General features: G+C 35.8%; 1 protein-coding gene across 6 annotated transcripts in view; it reads right to left on the reverse strand.

Moving 5' to 3' along the window:
- Positions 1 to 468: 468 nt before the first annotated feature.
- Positions 469 to 17,989, reverse strand: part of KPNA3 (karyopherin subunit alpha 3) — a 91,926-nt gene continuing 74,405 nt past the window's right edge. For all 6 annotated transcript variants that reach the window (XM_027116353.1, XM_027116351.1, XM_027116356.1 and 3 more), the window contains 7 exons: positions 9,422 to 9,553; positions 8,366 to 8,494; positions 6,045 to 6,149; positions 5,875 to 5,946; positions 5,553 to 5,715; positions 3,433 to 3,527; positions 469 to 3,028 (listed from right to left, as the gene is read on the reverse strand). In XM_027116353.1, the coding sequence (XP_026972154.1) occupies positions 2,930 to 3,028; positions 3,433 to 3,527; positions 5,553 to 5,715; positions 5,875 to 5,946; positions 6,045 to 6,149; positions 8,366 to 8,494; positions 9,422 to 9,553 (795 nt within the window). In that variant the 3' untranslated portion in view covers positions 469 to 2,929. The remainder of the gene's footprint in view (positions 3,029 to 3,432; positions 3,528 to 5,552; positions 5,716 to 5,874; positions 5,947 to 6,044; positions 6,150 to 8,365; positions 8,495 to 9,421; positions 9,554 to 17,989) is intronic.

Consider the following 17,989-nt stretch of genomic DNA (forward strand, 5'->3'; position numbering starts at 1 on the left):
AACCATCACTGTAAGACGACTGACATTCACAAATTTTTACTTGCAATAATTAATTAATCTCCTCAGAAGGACAACGCTTCTGAAGTAAATTATGGCAAGATTAAATAGGAGTATTGTAACTTATTTACTTATATACTGAGTTCTTTCAAAAATACTTTGAAGTATCATTATATGAAAGTAAAAATACCTGTATACTAAAAAGTTTGGCTGCTCCTTTGTTCTTTCAGTTAATCCAAGATTTCATTTAGAGCCTCAACCTTACTTCAATAACTATCTTCCAAAGTTCTTGTTTTCAAGGATTAGACAGGCCTTAAATAAAGCTTGAATTTTTGTTTTATGAAAGTCATAATTACACTATCATCTCAAATGGCCTTTCTATGAGTTGTGGTATTTAAACCTGAGATACATAGAGAGAACACCATGTGATGAATGAAGGCAGAAGGAAATTAAGATACTTTCAAAGATAAGTTCTTCAATGTTTTACCATATTTGATAGCAGCTTTTTTATTGGTTACAAAACCTAAGCCCATATACAAAATTAGGAACACATTTAGATGCCTCTTTTGAAAGAATGTTTTAGTCTTTTTTAACCGAGTTAAAAAAAAATAAAAACAATGCAATTTTTCAACACTGTTTTGAAAACTTAAAAGTGCAGCAATATACTTAGTTTCCTTTACCTACGAAATTTTGCATTTCCATTTCCAAACTGATAAGGTCACAACAAATTGGATCAAGCCAATGCATACGTAAGTCTGCACTACTTGATGCTAATGTTCACTTATGTTAGTTTGCACTTAAAACACAAGAGGAAATAGGAATCGGCACAGTAGAGGCCCAATTTAATCTTAATGTGTGCAAAATTTAAAAGGTAACTGTCAGTAAGTATGGAGAGTCCAGAAGAAAGTAAACTGGAAGGGGTACAATTCACAATATTGAGAAGATTTGGACTTCAAGGGTTTCACCGAAGTTTGTGACCTTAATTAGCTTTGACTTTGTTATTCCTACTTTTAGTGAACACCACACAGTTTCAAAAATTTAGACTACTGAACAGGATGCAGTTACCATATGAAGCTTTAACTCAAAATTTGGATAAAGAAAAAAAGGCACAATGAACTTCAACTCAATTTTATGTGCACAAGAGTTGAAAAATCGGAGCCACCTTAAAGAGAAATTGATTCTAAAATTTATAAAACCTATAAATAATCAGAGGCCAAACCACTATATTAAAACAGATTCTCTAGCAAGTAAAAATCTTGCAGTTTAAACATACTCTTGTATCCACTTTAGATACAAGACAAAACTCACTCTTTAAAGTGGCTCCACCTTGGCAGATACATATATTTGTAATGAATGCACACCTGCTATGTGTTGTTTATCAGTGAAAACACCCCCGCTGATTCACAAAGCTCTGATGGCATCTGTCTCATCTTCATCACAGTAAATACACACCCCCCCCATCGGATAACTAAATTAGTTTAGATTTTCTATCCCTTCACATCAATTCATTGGGAAATTATACCCAGTAAACAATAGCAATAAAACCATTCCTGTGACAGCACAAATTATTCAGTTTAAAAAATTTCAAATTCTTTCATGAATAGCTGGGTCAGACAATTTACCAAAAGCAATGACTTTACACAGTAATACCAGATTTTGCAGAATTACTTAAAGATCACTGCAAATCAGGTTTATGTTAAATAACTGCAGATTATTCCTCTATGCAGATCCTTGTCTGAATCTTTTTATATGTGAATATGCTTTTAGAGTAGGATCTGAATGAACTTTCCAATAATCAACGAATGAAGTTTTATGATACTTCTAAATAGTTGTTGTTTTGTTGCCAACCACATTATCAAAAGCACTGGTTACTAAGAAAAAATATTTTAAGACTAAATTACAGTAAACATGAAAGCTCCACAGTTTAAACCCAATATAAATCAACCATACCCAATTATCAATTTAAAACGAAAAATATTAACTCCTGAAAGCTGAAAGCAAGATTTTCTTTTTTAATATCACCAATGGGTACTTTAGAATTTTGTGTTTTTGTTTTTATTTATTTTTTTCTTTATAGTCAGGGACTCTTGCTTTCAACTTAAACAGAAGTTCAAGTCTGTAACAGGTTGCAGCTCAGGTAAAATACCATGCACAGCATTTGATTACTTCAAAACAGCAGGAACACACAGGCTGAAGTGAGTGGTCAAATAGGGCTTGCTGTTCTCAAAAATTAGGTATAATGGCGAAAGCATTACCATCCATAGCTAAAGTTCTTCCTCCAACCCTGGCTTCTGAGGCAGATAATAAACACATCAATTACTGGTAGATGAAGTACAGTTTTTTAAAACTTATCTGTTTAATCAATAACCAAGTTTCTTTTTTTTAAGTTACTTTTTGTTTGTGTCAGTTCCACCAATGAAAATCATTTGGCTTGTACTTTAAAATCTATTCTTCCACATAAAGAGTATGAAAATATGTTTGTGGAGGACAATGATGGAGGCTCAGATCAGACTGCACCTCTTTAAAGTCTTCCAACATGTGTATGTGTCATACCAAAGTGTCTTGATCCATAGCGCACCATTTTCCAAAGGAATATCAAGTGGGCAGCTGACATGCCACCACTACAGAATATTCTAAACTGGAGACTGCGGTTGTCAGCGTGTGGCACCAGGGAACAGGGAAAAATAGGGTAGTTGAGATTGTTAAGGAGAATTCTAAAACAGTTTAGGAAATCATGCATATGCATTTACAGTCCATGTGGATAGTGACTTTTGGCAACTGCAAAGTGACTGAGACATGGCTTGCTTTAGAAGCATCAAAACAAAGAGGCATGTATGTTTTGGAGCCTTTTGTACTTGTTGTTCTTGTCATTTGGTAGCCATCTGGTGGTGCTTCATATTGAATGTGGGAAAGATGCTGCACTCAATTGAACTTAAAAATTAAATTCTTTTGTTTGAAGGTTGGCTGTTGGGTCAAAGTTGTAAGTACCTCCTTGTGTTGCTTCAGGAATGAGGCTAGGATCTTCATCAATCTATAATAAACAAGAAAAAAAATCTTTATTATGTTAAGATACTACACATTACAGTGTAAGCGGAATTGATTTACTTCTTAGGAGAGAATTCCATATGAATGTTTTTGTCACCTAAAAAATATTTTAAGTAAATCAACAATGTTATTAAGAAATCTAACAATTAAAAATTGAACACACATTTAAAAATTGCCCCATGCTTTAGTTCCTGTATCTGTAGATTTATTCTACCTATCTGAACATACATCATTTCTATAATTACCATTTCTTCCCATTTAACAAACCACAAAAGCAACAAGGTGACAGAAATACAGTATAAATTTAGTCATGGAAAACTCTTAGAAAACTTACTTTATGTATAGATTTTAATGTACACGTAGACATATCATACTTTAATACATACTTACATCATCACCAGAGAAATACTGATCTATGATTTCAAATGCTAATTTATATATGTCTTCATTTTCATGCTGCTGTAAAACTTCAATTTTCTCCAAACCTGATAAAAATAAAAGTCAAAATAATTAGGTACATACTAATAAGAACTGTGCTCATTGTAATCATGGAAAATCCTAAAGAACTCAGAACACCCTCCCACCACCCTCCAAAGATGACAGTTCATCTAAAATACAGATAAAACCCTGAGCTGCTCTGGTTAGAGGGCCAGCATCCCACTAATTTCTTCCTCTTTCGAAGCCCTAGAGGTATCCTGGTCCCTGAGGCAGGCAGCTTAAAAAACACCTAAATACCCCATTTGACAGATGAGGAAGCTGTGGCACAGAGATGTAAAGGGATTTATTTCAGGTTACATGGCAAGTTAGTGACAGAACTAGAATCAAGATCTCTGCCACCACCCTGCCCCAGGACTCCTTTAATATAAACATACTGTTGCATACAGTAATTTTTATCCTTCTCTTTGTTTTCCAAATGTTACTTAATGATTGATATAAATATAAGATAAAGCTTTAAATTTTGAAGTAATTTTTTTTTTTTTTGGCTGCATCATGGGGCATGTGGAACTTCCCCAACCAGGGATCAAACCCATGACCCTTGCAGTGGAAGCACAGTGTCTTAACCACTGGACCACCAGGGAAGTCCCTGAAATAATTTCTTAAAAAAAAAAAAAAGAATGAACAGGGTGCTTACGTCCTATAGCTACAGTGAATCTGGGAAATATTTTTTCAGAAAAGTAACTATAGAATGCCTTTATTTATATTCCCAATATATTTACTCCATGTATCATGTACATAAGTCTATTAAATCCTTAGTAATAAATATTCTTCCTTGAAATGTCTTTTTAGCTAAGTTATTTTGAAATAGTTTCAGTTTTTATATAGTAATATTCAAACCAGAAAAATGGGAAAATAGGTGTCAAAGATAATGGATGTGGAGTACCTTATAAAATCATAAAATGCTAAGTAAATACGTATCCTAATTATAAGTATTTATCTCATAGACAGAAGCAACTATCTTGATAAAAAGCTGGAGTAACAAGCTCAAACTCTCTGGGTTAAGTTGTTCTGAACCAGACTACAATGTTCATTTCAAATTATTTAAAAAGTAAAACATCTTAAAACAAAATAAACAGTGAATTAACAGTAGTACAGTAAGAAAATCTGGCTTTTAATTATGCTCCTATCACTAACTACTTCCCTGACCACGGACAAAACTCCTTAACATCTCCAGAATATTTTCTTCTTGTTATTAAGAAAATACTTCCAGTCTGAACATTCTATGATGCTATCACATTTGTTTTCTCTTAAAAAAATAAACTCGGTAGTATAATCGAACAAATTAGTCAACGAAATGTATAAAATAAAACATGACATTAAGATAAGTTAATTTAAGGTTTGAGCAATTTAGTACACATTGAACAGGCACCTTTAAAAACAGAATTTTAAAATATATGCTTCATATGTCATTACCAGAGAAAATAATTATATAGTATTTCAAATCACAGTTCTTTCTTATTAAAATTTCAAAGTAATTTCTGTAGTAATAACCCTAGCATGGAGTTCTAGCAATCATAAGACTGAAACAAAATATCTAGATGACTGTGAAATCACTGACCTTTTCCATAACCTATTCCAATATATGGAACAGTATTTCACAAAGTGAGGTCCACAGAATCACATGATAATAGGTATAACATGAAAACAAGTGTTTTACTGTCAAGGAGTTTGAGAAATGCCGAATTAAACAAAGCCTGTAAGTTTCTCTATTATAGCGGTTTTCAGAGCTTTTAATTTGCTCTTATGCAATATGACTTCAGGAGGAGTATTTGTGTTTCCTGAAAAGCATTGTCAATCTCTAGGAATGTTATGGCGTGACTTTCACAACCGGCTGTTTTCTGGAAAATCTTCTTGGACTACTAATATAGCAAACAAAGAATAGCAACATCCTCGGATGATGTTAATATTAATAGCAATATATCCTAAGTTTTCTTTCTAATTAGCTGTCTGTAAAGGAACTAATGTTTCAGAGTTCCAGTGCTCAACTATTTTTCTTTAATCAACCCTCTTACCTCCGCATTCTTCTATTATTTCAGCTATTGTGCTTGCTTCATCACCAGCCATTATCAGAATGTTTTTCAGACCATCTAGAACCACCTGAACAACTTGAGAATCTTTTACTGACAGTAAATTACAGAATGGTGGTATTACATTCTGCTGTACAAGGTACTCAACCTAGACAACAGAAGAGAAGAGATACTCTTATTTATATAATTATCTTTTCCCCCAAAAGAACACAGTACGGGGCTAATAAACAATCAACAACTCCTAAACCTAAGAGAGTAGTATGCTTTCCAGTATTAACAACTATTAACAGTTTTTTTCCAAACTCACTTGATCTTTTCTGCCACTTATCGTTAAGTTGCTAATTGCCCAAGCAGCTTCTTTTTGTGTTCCAAAGTCCCCCTGAAGGTTAGAAAAGAAATGTTAAAATGAATTTTTTGGTCAAACAGTCTTGGTTATAATATATTAACAGACACGATGAACTCATAACAATGACTGACCTTGGCAAGTTGATGAATAATCATAGGGATCAATCCAGCATCTATTACAGCTTGAACTTGTTGCTGGTTGCCTGCTGTAATGTTGGAAAGGAACCACACTGCTTCCTATAATTGAACAAAATAAAGGGCAACTTTATTTGAAAAACTGTACCTTTAATGTGTTTATATTTTTATTTTAATGTAGTTTATATATACAGTAACAAGTCACCTCAGCTGCATTAAGGGAAACGCATCTAAGAGTGATTAGGTTATATAGAATCTCCCATTTTTAAACATATAAGGAAACTTCTATCCATAATATCTGGACCCATTAACCTAGCATAACCTTCAATAATATAGATACCTAGGACTATACCGGAGGCACTATTTTAGACAATGGTGATACGGCAGTGAAAAAAAACAGACAAAAGACTTTACTCATGGATCTTGTATTTTTTGTGCATGAGCTCCCTCTAAAAGACAGATGATAGAAATAAATAGAAGACGGACTTTCCTAATACTTTGTGTTAAAACTACTTCTAAGAAAGGTGAATTATTTTATTGTAAAAATATTTACTTGCAGGGACTTCCCTGGTGGTCCAGTGGTAAAGAATCTGCCTTCCAATGCAGGGGACGGGGGTCCGATCCCTGGTCTGGGAAGATCCCAAATGCCATGGGCAGTACCTAAGCCCACACACCACAACTACTGAGCTTGCGCGCCTCAACAAGAGAGCACGCGTGCCACAAAACTATAGAGCCCACATGCTCTGGAGTCCGCACGCCACAACTAGACAGAGAAAACCCGCACGCCACAACTAGAGAGAAGCCAGAGCGCCCCAACGGAAGATCCCGCATGCCTCAACAAAGATCTCACGTGCCACAACTAACATCCAGTGCAGCCAAAAATATAAAGAAAATAATTTAAAAAAATTTTACTTGCAAGATATATTTACAACTTAAGCTTCTAACTAGTCTAGGATGGTCTATATAACACATTTTATTGTAACCTTAAATGATTTATGTCACGAACAAATAGGTTTATTATAAGTTTAGTGTCAAATGTGTATCTTCTTCCTCCTCTACAATGAAAAGATTGTAGGAGAGTACCCTGGTGGCCTAGTGATTAGGATTCAGTGCTTTCACTGCCATGGCCTGGGTTCAATCCCTGGTCAGGAAACTCAGATTCCACATACCACAATTGGGACCCGGAGCAGACAAAATGAATGAATGAATGAATAAATAAATAAATAAATAAATATTAAAAAAGAATCCAACTGTCAAATTATAGTCATGCAACTATATAAATATAATTATGACAAAGAAGAAATCAGTTTTGTTAGTTTGAGGGATAGTGGCATTTCAGGCAGATAAAACTGTATTAAATTAAATGCAAATCAAAATCACGAGACCCCACTTCACAGTACTGGGTGGCTATAATAATAATTAAAAAAAGGAACTGGATCTCTTATAACATTTTTTGTACGAATGTAAAATGGTGCAGCTCCTATGGAAAAGAGCGTGGTGGTTCCTCAAAAACTTGAACATGCAATTACCCTATGACTTGACAATTCTACTCATAGATATATACCCAAAGGAACTAAAAGCAGGGACTCAAACCAATGTTCCTAGCAGCATTACTATTCATAGTAGCCAAAAGGTAGAAACAATCCAAGTATCCATCAACAAATGGACGAATAAACAAAATATGGTATATAGGCACAATGGAATATTTATTCAGCCATAAAAAGGAATGAAGTTTTGATACATGCTCCAACATGGATGAACCTTGAAAACATGCAATATGAAATAAGCCAGACATGAAGACTGAAGTACTTAAGCACATATTTATCAGTAAGATTGTATCTTAAGCTTAAAATCTTTTTTAAAAAAAAACCAATTTTAATGATCCTTTAATTTAGGCACTGCAGTTTTTCGTTCAATCTCATTTCATAGGGAGATTAAACTATGATCTATTTGTTTATAAAACACACCAGCAAAAAAAAAAAAAAAAAAAAAAAATACCGGCCACCCAATGGAAAATTTCATATGTACTCTCACCTAGTGGCTACTAATTTGCTACTGCTCAATCTATTGAAATAAAAACATTGGTTAATATACAAATAATTTTATTCTGTGATGATCATGACAGCACTTAATAGCAAGCAATTAACAACTGAAACAAAATAACTGCAGAGGTGATTTGAAATAATTCTCATCTTTAACTAGAGTGGTTTTGAAGAGAATCACAAGCAAACAGGAATAGAAACAGAAACAAGAAGGCAGTCAAAATTGAGATATACAAAAAGAAAGAAATGCACTTACAAGGCTGTTATACGCCTTACCTTATTTATCTTCTCTTTTGGGTGTGATAAGAGATTTGGGAAGTGTGACAGGACATCACAGTTGAGAACAACCTGGGTCTGCTCGTCGGTACCTGTCACTATGTTGCCAACCGCTCTGAGTGCTGCTGTCTGGGGTGGGGATAAAATGTTTTCTATAAATTTGTTTATGATGAAACTGATAATATGATTTTTATAATCCTGAGAAAATGTAAAAATGCGAAGGGTGAATGATTAAAATTTACTGCATTCTTACACAAATCATTTCACTGAACTGGAAAGTAGTTTTGAACTTTAAACAATAGTTTTATGAAAACTGGAACTATATAGAAAAATTGTGTGGAAAATAGTTGGAAAAATATTAAAATAAAAATTATAAAGGTCCTTCTTTAACAGCTATTGTTACCTATTAGTAAATTGGTACCACAGATTTTAATAAAGGCCTCTAACGGGCACACATTTGTATCTAGAAAGTCACTTTGGCAGAAGTGGGATGAATAGATCTATCAGCCATGTACCCCTAATTAGAGTGAGGAGAAACGAGAGGGAGAGGAGAAAATGCAGTTTGGAAGCTTTTGCAATTATCCAGAGGAAAGAAAATAAATCTTGAATTAAATCAGTGGCTCTAGATACAAGGAGAAAACAGATTTGAAAGCTATATAATAAGGATTGACAGGGTTTTGTAATGGAGGGGAGACAAGAGGAGGAATATCAAGGTTTCTAGCTTGGACTATGCTGTCCACTGAAAGGGGATATAGAAAGAGGAACAGGTTTGTGGGAGAAGATGGTATGTTCACTTCTGTCTGGTTGAAATGACAATGGAGTTCTTAGAGGATATGTCTAAGGATGCAAGGACAATTGGCTACATGAGTCTGCAACTCAGCAAAGAATCCGGTTGAGATGAAGATTTAGAAATCAACAAAAGCAGATTCAGTAAAATAGCACAAGAAATACTGAAGAAATGTGCATATAGACAGAACTGAAGCCTGGTTGTACAAGTTAACTGATTATAGCAAATACAAACTTTACACAAGTAAGAAAAAATGTTTAAGTACTTACTTGAACTTTCACTTCCTGGTGGCTCAGAAGGGGCACAAGAAATGGCACAACCCCTGAATCAATAACCATCTGTATCTGCTCATTACCTCCATCTGTCAGGTATGACAGTGCCCAAACAGTATCCACAAGAATCTTCAGGAAATAAAAAAGAATTACCATTTAATGTATTTGTTTGAATGTTTGAGATACATAATACACTTATGGAATGGTGACATAAAAAGTAACTGAATTTTTTTAGCTTGGTAGCAAAAATATCTGCTAAGCTGATACATCTACTACGTAGTAGATAAAACTCTCTCAATGGCTACCTCAGGCCACTCTTCACAAAAGTGAGACAAAGAAGTCTGGGACAACTTCTACCCCAACTTCCATATCTATCTATTAGGTAGATAAATTTAAAAATAGGCAGAAAAGTAATTCTCCCTGCCCCCACAAACTAAATACCCAATAATCACAAGGAAACACTTTATACATAGAATGAGACCAATATATCACACTGCTTCCAGTTTAGAAGAGCCCAAAGAGATCATTTATCCATATTAGTAGTTTTTAAACATGTTTAGCAACGTAATTTTTCAGACTATTAAAGTAAACATAAAAGAAATGACTTGGCATTTTAACTTTGGGGAAAAAAATAATTATTTGTAAATCTCTTGAAAAATGTCCCAATTGAAGAGCATACAGTATCAACCTTGCCTTACACCCATCTAATTCTGCAAATAATAAAAAAACAAAAATCAGGCTCAGGTTTGTTGACTCATTCAAAGTCAAAGAGCTTATATGTAGTTTTCCTTGGTGTCTTCACAGAGGAATGTAAGCACAGGCCTGATCTCATGTGAAATCCAGAGATGTTTCCTATTAGAATATTCAAATTAAAGACATTTGTTGCTCTAAAATAACAGCAGCCACCTGAATTCAAATCTCTCCATGTAACCTTCAGAAAAGTATATGGATTAACAAGAGCAAATAAAACCACACATAGCCTGCACCTTCAACATTACTAGGAGTCTGAGAATGCTACAAATTTCAAATTACCTGTAAGAAGAGAAAAAACTAAATTCTACCTTTTGTCTGGACCTCCTGCCCTAAGGCTATGTGAGACTTCAGAGAAGAGCAGTGAAGAGCTTAAAGGTAACATATCCTAGTAAAACGACTCCACTTTAGTGGGGCAGAGACCATGTGGCTCAAAAAGCCTACAAGATCTACTATCTGTCTTCTACAGAAAAATCTGCTGACACCTTTACCAGAGGATGAGCTTCATTCAACTAAGAGATAACCGAAGAAATATTTCACTGTAGATCAAAAACTAACACAAATGTGAGGATAAGAGTGGAAGAATAATTTAAATGTTATATGTTCCAGAAAAATTGAAATATTGCACTTGACAAATGGGAGGACAGAAGGTATGCCTGAGAACTCCATCCATGTACCATCCTACCCCCACAAGGAAAGCCTCCTTGCTGGAAGGTGTCTACAGATGCTGTGTGTGTGAGTGAAGCTTGTCTACTACCAAGTCTGGCAGTAACAGGTAGCAAGATTTAAACAGAAATCAGAGTCTCATAACATAACACTCAAAATGCAGGCTACAGCTGAAAATAACTCATAATATCAAGAACCAGGATCACCTCAACTGAGAAACGAAAAGAAAGTCAACAGATGCCAACACTGAGATGACGCAGATATTGGAATTATCTGACAGGATTTTAAAGTAACTGTCATTAAAATACTTCAGCACACAATTATGAACACATTTGAAACAAATGAAATATAGTAAGTCTCAGCAAAGAAATAGGAAAAATAAAGAAGATTTATTTTAAAACTAATAAACTCAGTAACCAAAATTTAAAACTCACTGGAAGGACTCAATAGTAGAAGGGAAAGAAAAAACAAAATCAACTAACTCAAAGACAGATCAATACAAATCATCCAATTGGGTGAGAAAAAAAAAGACTGCAAAGAATGAACAGAGCTTTAGGGAATTGTAGGATGATAACAAAAGATATAATAACATTTATGTCAGTAGAGTCCCAGAAAGAGAGGTGAAGCTGAAAAAAATATCTGAAGAAATAATGATGGAAAACTTCCCAAAATGGGCAAAAGACACAAACCTAGATTCAAAAATGGGAGAATGAGGTGAGAGAAAAGAGAAAATAGAAATAAGCTCATCACTTGCTGTATGGGTAAAGATAGGAGTCAAAAAATACCATTTAAACCTATCAAACCAGACAATAAAAAAACAAAAGGCATTATAAAAGGTATAAGTATAAAGGTAACATTAGAACAAAAACAAACATTCCTAAATACCAAAAGAAATTTTTAAAAGAGAGAAGAAAGAACACTAAGTAGAAAATAAAACACACAGAAATTATAACACAAAATAACAGGACAGAATTGAAACCAAACATATCAAACAATATGAAACAGGCTTAACTCACCTGTAACAATAAAAAGATTTTCAAATTGGCTCCTAAAACAAAACCCAATTCTATGTTGTATACAAGAGACACACCTAAAACAGTCATTTAAAAAGGCTAAAAGTAAAAGGACAAGCAAAGGTACACCAAGTAAATGATAACAAAGCAGAGACTACAATCCTGTTAGCAGACCAGTAGAATTCATTCTACAAAGTATTACAAAGAATAAAGAAGGCTACTTTGTAAAGCTATATCTCACAATTTATAATGAATATGTAACTGTTAAAAACATCTATTCACCAAGTAACCCTGTAAATACCACTACAAAGGAGAAAATAAAAAGATGCAAGAAAAAAATAAAAATATACTGAAAGAAGATTTTTCATACACTGTTGTCAGTATGAGAAGTCAAGTAGATAAAAAGTGAGGATACAGATTTTATAAATATACATCGAAATTTAAACCTGGTAACAGATAATAAACTTGCAAATGGAGCACAAAAATATTATTAGGTCCAAAGAAAACATCAATTACATAAAGCAGAAATATTATAAAACTATTACAAGGCAATAAAATTAGATATTAATAAATATCAAAATACCACATGGAAATTTAAGAGCCTTATATTAAACAACTCTTGGATTAAAAAAAAAAAAAACAAAACAGAAAAAAAATTTCTAGAAAATTATAATGAAAACACCACGTATCAGAATCTATGGGATTTACCTAAAGCAGTGTTCAAAGGCAAGTTCATAGCCTTAAAAATGTATACAATAGAACTTAAAAGAATGAAAATAGATCACAAATAAAAAGCTAGAGAAAGAACAGAGCAGGGACTTCCCTGGTGGCACAGTGCAGGGGACATGGGTTCAAGCCCTGGGCCGGAAAGATCCCACATGCCACAGAACAACTAAGCCCGTGCGCCACAACGACTGAGACTGAGCCCTAGAGCCCCCGAGCCACAGCTACTGAGCCTGCAAGCCACAACTACTGAGGCCCGTGTGCCTAGAGACCGTGCTCCACAACAAGAGAATTCACTGCAATGAGAAGCCCACGCACCACAAGGAAGAGTAGCCCCCCTCACTGCAACTAGAGAAAGCCCATGCGCAGCAATGAAGACCCAACGCAGCCAAAAATAAATAAATTAAAAAAAAAAGAACAGAGCAAACCAAAAGAAAGCAAAAAGAAACAGTAAGTACAAAAGTAGAAAGTAATGAAGTAAAGAACAGAAAAACCACAGATCTAATTAAAAATCAGAATCCTAGTTCTTTGAAAAAATTGAAAAAAAGTCCTAGTTAACTTAATTAGAGAAGTGGTAGGAGGAGCACAAATGTACAAAATAAGAAATAATGAAGAAAATAACTCTTGAAACAGTAAATTAAAACAAAAAAATCATAAAGAGATTACTTTGCATACTTAAATGCAAGCAAAATTGAAAACCTAGATGAAATGAATAATTTCCTAGGACAGTAGTTTACAAAAAACTAACCTCACTAGAAATTGAGAGCTTAAACAAGCCAATTTCAATAGCAAAAATAGAGAAAATTATCAGGGAACTAATCACACAAGTATCAAGACCCAAAAGGTTTCAAGAGGGAAACTACCAAATCTTCAAAGATCAGATAGACCTCAGGCTATATAAATTGTTCCAGAGCATAGAAAACGAATGAAGCATAATGTTAATATCTAAACTTTAAAAATGCAATAAAAATACAATATTAATACTGAATAAAGATAGCATAAAAAAACTGTAGACCAGTATCTCTTATGTGAATAGAGATGTAAAAATTCTGAATAAAATATTAGTGAAAAGGATCCCATACTACATTAAGAAAATAATATATGATAATCAAGTGAGATTTCTCAAGGAATGCAAGGATGTTTCAATTTTAGGAATATCAATGTATGTCATATTAATAGACTTACGGAGAAAATCATATAATCCTCTCCATAGACACTGAAAAATTCCAACACGCATTCTTGATGTCAACACTCAAAATGGGATTTTACGGGTATTTCCTTAACATAATAAAACATCTATAGGGCTTCCCTGGTGGCGCAGTGGTTGAGAGTTTGCCTGCCAATGCAGGGGACGCGGGTTCATGCCCCGGTCCAGGAGGATCCCACATGCCGCAGAGCAGCTGGGCCCGTGAGCCATGGCCGCTGGGCCTGCGCGTCCGGAGCCTGTGCTCCGAAGCGGAAGAGGCCACAGCAGTGAGAGGCCCGCGTACCGCAAAAAACAAAAACAAAAACAAACCATCTATAACTCAGGAAAAAAATCTAGATTCAACAAAAGGAATGACTGATAAATCTGATTACATAAAAAGGAGAAAACTGCATGGCAAAATATATCAAAGCCAAAGGACAAATTAGGAAAATATTTGACTATATATATATATATATATCATAAATAAAGAGTTAATGTCCTTAATACACAAAGAGCTCTTAAAAGCCAAGGAAAAGAGATCAAAAATCTGATGGAAAATGAGCAATAAAGATGAACAGGCTATTTGCAAAGATGTAAAAATGGTTCTTCAACATATGAAATCAAGGTCAACTTCACTCACAACAAGTGAAACACATACTAAAAATGAGATACAGGGCTTCCCTGGTGGCGCAGTGGTTGAGAGTCCGCCTGCCGATGCAGGGGACACGGGTTTGTGCCCCGGTCCGGGAAGATCCCACATGCCGTGGAGCGGCTGGGCCCGTGAGCCATGGCCGCTGAGCCTGCACATCCAGAGCCTGTGCTCCGCAACGGGAGAGGTCACAACAGTGAGAGAGGCCCACGTACCGCAAAAAAAAAAGAGATACAGTTTCTCATAGAGTGGCAAAAATTTTTAAATGACAACACATGGACAAGGCCATGAAGAAAGTCACTTTTGTATGTTGCTGCTGGGAATGCAAATGGCACAGCCCCTAAGGCAGGGAATTTGGCAGTGTATAACAAAAATTATAATGCATTCACTCTTTGACCTAGCAATCTGCTTCTAGGAATTTACCCTGAAATATTATCTCCAGTAATATGAAAACACACAGGATTACTGCCCGCTACATTATTCATATTTGCAAAATTCAAGAAATGGTCTAAATGCCTACCCAAAATAGTGTGTTTGAATAAACCATAGCCACAAAATGGAATACTGCGCAGAACAATACTTGGTTGCCTTGGCCTGTGATGTTTTAGGAAGCTGCTAAATGAAAGGTAACTTTTTTCCATTATAGCTCCCTACTATTAGCAGAAAACCATTCTTCTCTAATATACAGTAGCCTAGAAAAATGAAATATTTAAGATTTCTAAGCTCAGATCAATTAATGGTTTTTGGTTAGATCTTCATGACACCACCTCAAAGGCTGGTGGGGGAAAGTAAGCTATAGCTAGGTCTCAGGCCCCCTGAAGCTGTAAAGACTCTTCTAGTCTCTCTTTAATTTTGTTTTATAATATATTGGGCCTTCACCGAAAATCTCGTTTTAAAAATGCTTTAAAACTTTGAAATTCACAGCACAAGGTTATCAGGCTATTCTAGTTTTTTCTATTTTCATCAGTTTGCTTTCCTCATCTCCATAATCAGGCTAACAGCTGCTCAATGTCTCTGACATTTGTAATTTTACCTTTTGCTGCCTTTTCCCATCTGAGCTGCTTCTGCTATTTTACACCTCCTCCAATATTCTTTTTTCTTGGTTTTTCCCTTTTTCTGGATTTCTATGGTAAAATGCCTGGCTTTTACAGTCACTAATAGTCAATGAGTGTACTCTTTTCCTTCCAGCTAATAGATTAATCATGTGCCAATGAAGTCTTTGGCAATCCTGAGCTACTTTATTTTTCACTATGTCTGTTTTTCTGGGCTAGAAACATTTAAAATTTTTTACTTCAGCAATATTTCATGTACTTGAAGACTGCTAGAAAGCTGATCTCTAGACACACAGTATGAGACACATATATACACGGAAAAGATAGGCAACTCAAAGGGTCAATGTATTGAACAAACTTCTTGAAAACTGGTATCTTATGAACCAAAGGAAAATCTCTAGCAATCCGAAGTCTCCAAAGAATAATATACTCAGCTCAAAGAGCTTTACCAATTTTTACCACCTCCAGTAAATATGCTAACAAATAATGTCCTGTTAGGCAGGCACCCTTACCAAAAACTGCTATTAACATGTACACCATTTCCTAGTAGGTGTCTGTAGAATGTCTATGGAATGTTAACATCACACATGCTTTAGAGACAACTAGAGCTGAACCAAGTTAAAACTGTATACTTATCCTTATATGCAGTAAAGGGTAACTGAGTAAAGCTCAGGGTGCTCAAATCCTATACATTCCAAAGAAAGGACTGGTCCTTGATCAGCTCCTTCAAGATAACCTCTGAGCCCTGGGATTATCCTGCTTAATAACATTGCATTCCTGAGACCCTGGGCCACACTGTATCAGTCTGACTCCTGGGAGGGGATAGAGACTGAGTAGTTAAGGTCAGTCAGCCTATGTGACTGACTCCCCAGAAAAAACCCTGGACACATCAAAGTTCAGGAGCTTCCTGGTTGGTAATACTTGATATGTGTCGCCACACATGGTTGATGGGAGAATAAAGCATTGTCCTTACCAATCTACTGGGAAAGGACAACTGGAAACTTGCACCTGGGTCCTCCTAAACTCTGCCCTATGTACCTTTAGCCTTTGTTGATTTTAATCTTGTGAAATGGTAAGAAATGTACTAGTCTCTGCCCCCAGTTTCTAGCACAGGGCTCTAAAACCTTATAAATTCCTAAGTGATAAGAACATTAAGAGCATCTCTTGTTCCAATATCTGGTCTTTGACCCCATCCTTGACACCCCTGTAATGTCCTAAGCAATATGAGCACTAGGAGCATCTCTTGCTCTAATGAGGTAACTCTGGACGGCCTCCTGGAGGGCTCCTGGATGAAGGCTGGTCACCGGAAAGACCGAGTCATGACTAGAAGCCTGGAAATTTCAGCCCTGCTCCTCACTCTCCAGAGAGTGGAGAGGGGCTAGAAGCAGAGTTAACAACTGATCATGCCTACCTTTGGAAACCTCCATAAAATCCCAACAGTAGGGGGTTTGAAAAGCTTCCTGGCTGGCGAACACACCCACACCAGGAGGCTGACATACCCCAACTTCACGGGGATAGGACCCTGCCAGATCCCACCCTATGTATCTCTTCATCTGGCTGTTCATCTGTATCTTTTATCATATCCTTTAACGAACTAGTAAATGTAACTGTTTCCCTGAGTTCTTTGAGCTGCTCTAGCAAATTAATAGAACCCAAGGAGGGGGTCTTTGAAACCTCTAATCTATAGCTGGGTGGTCAGAAGCACAGGGCTTGTGACTTTGTGACTGGCATCTGAAGTGTGCCTGTGGGCTGGGGGAAGAGGTGGCCATCACATGGGACTGAGTCCTTAACCTGTGGGATCTGACACTATTTCTGGGTAGTGTTGGAACTGAATTAAATTGTAGGACACCTAGTGGGTCACAGAGACTTGCTTGTTGTTGTGGAGAACCCTCCCGCCCAGCCCTGCTCAACACATTTGGTGACAATAAGTATGAGCAGTGAAGTGTTCTGTACAAGTAGTGAAGGAGACACATAGGAGAGATATGCACCGTAGGGAAGAACTGGGTTTTTCCCTATACAGGAAGGAAAAGACTGAGTTTTCCCTAGACAAATCAGTATCCTTTTGCTATAAATTACAAGCATGAGTGTAAAAGCTTCTCAGTGATTCCTTCTAGCCAATTACTGAACCTGAAGGTGGTCTCGGGGACCCCTGACATATCATCAAGTGTCACTAACCATCAAGTCTCAGCACGTAACCAATCTGCTACAACTGATTAACTTCATTTGTAACAGCAGTAGATTTGTATCAAAAGTTAGATAATACTCAAAATTATCTGTGCATGTCAAGCCATGGATGAACAACTTCAAAAAGGACAGGAAAACCAAATGCTACAGAATCACTGCAATTGCACCTTAACTTTTCTAAGCACAATAACTAGAAAGCAAATGAACACAGACTGACCTGAATCAGTCCAGATTTCTTCTCTAGTCCTCGGGGGTCAATATTTAGTGATTCTTCTAATGTCACAAAGGCATACGAATGTCCATAAACCACCTAATTCTCTCCACACCCTAACGCAGCTTCTC

This window comes from Aethalodelphis obliquidens, unplaced genomic scaffold, assembly GCF_003676395.1.
Source record: "Aethalodelphis obliquidens isolate GAN/ISIS:26980383/991018 unplaced genomic scaffold, ASM367639v1 scaffold16, whole genome shotgun sequence".
NCBI classification, from domain to species: domain Eukaryota; kingdom Metazoa; phylum Chordata; class Mammalia; order Artiodactyla; family Delphinidae; genus Aethalodelphis; species Aethalodelphis obliquidens.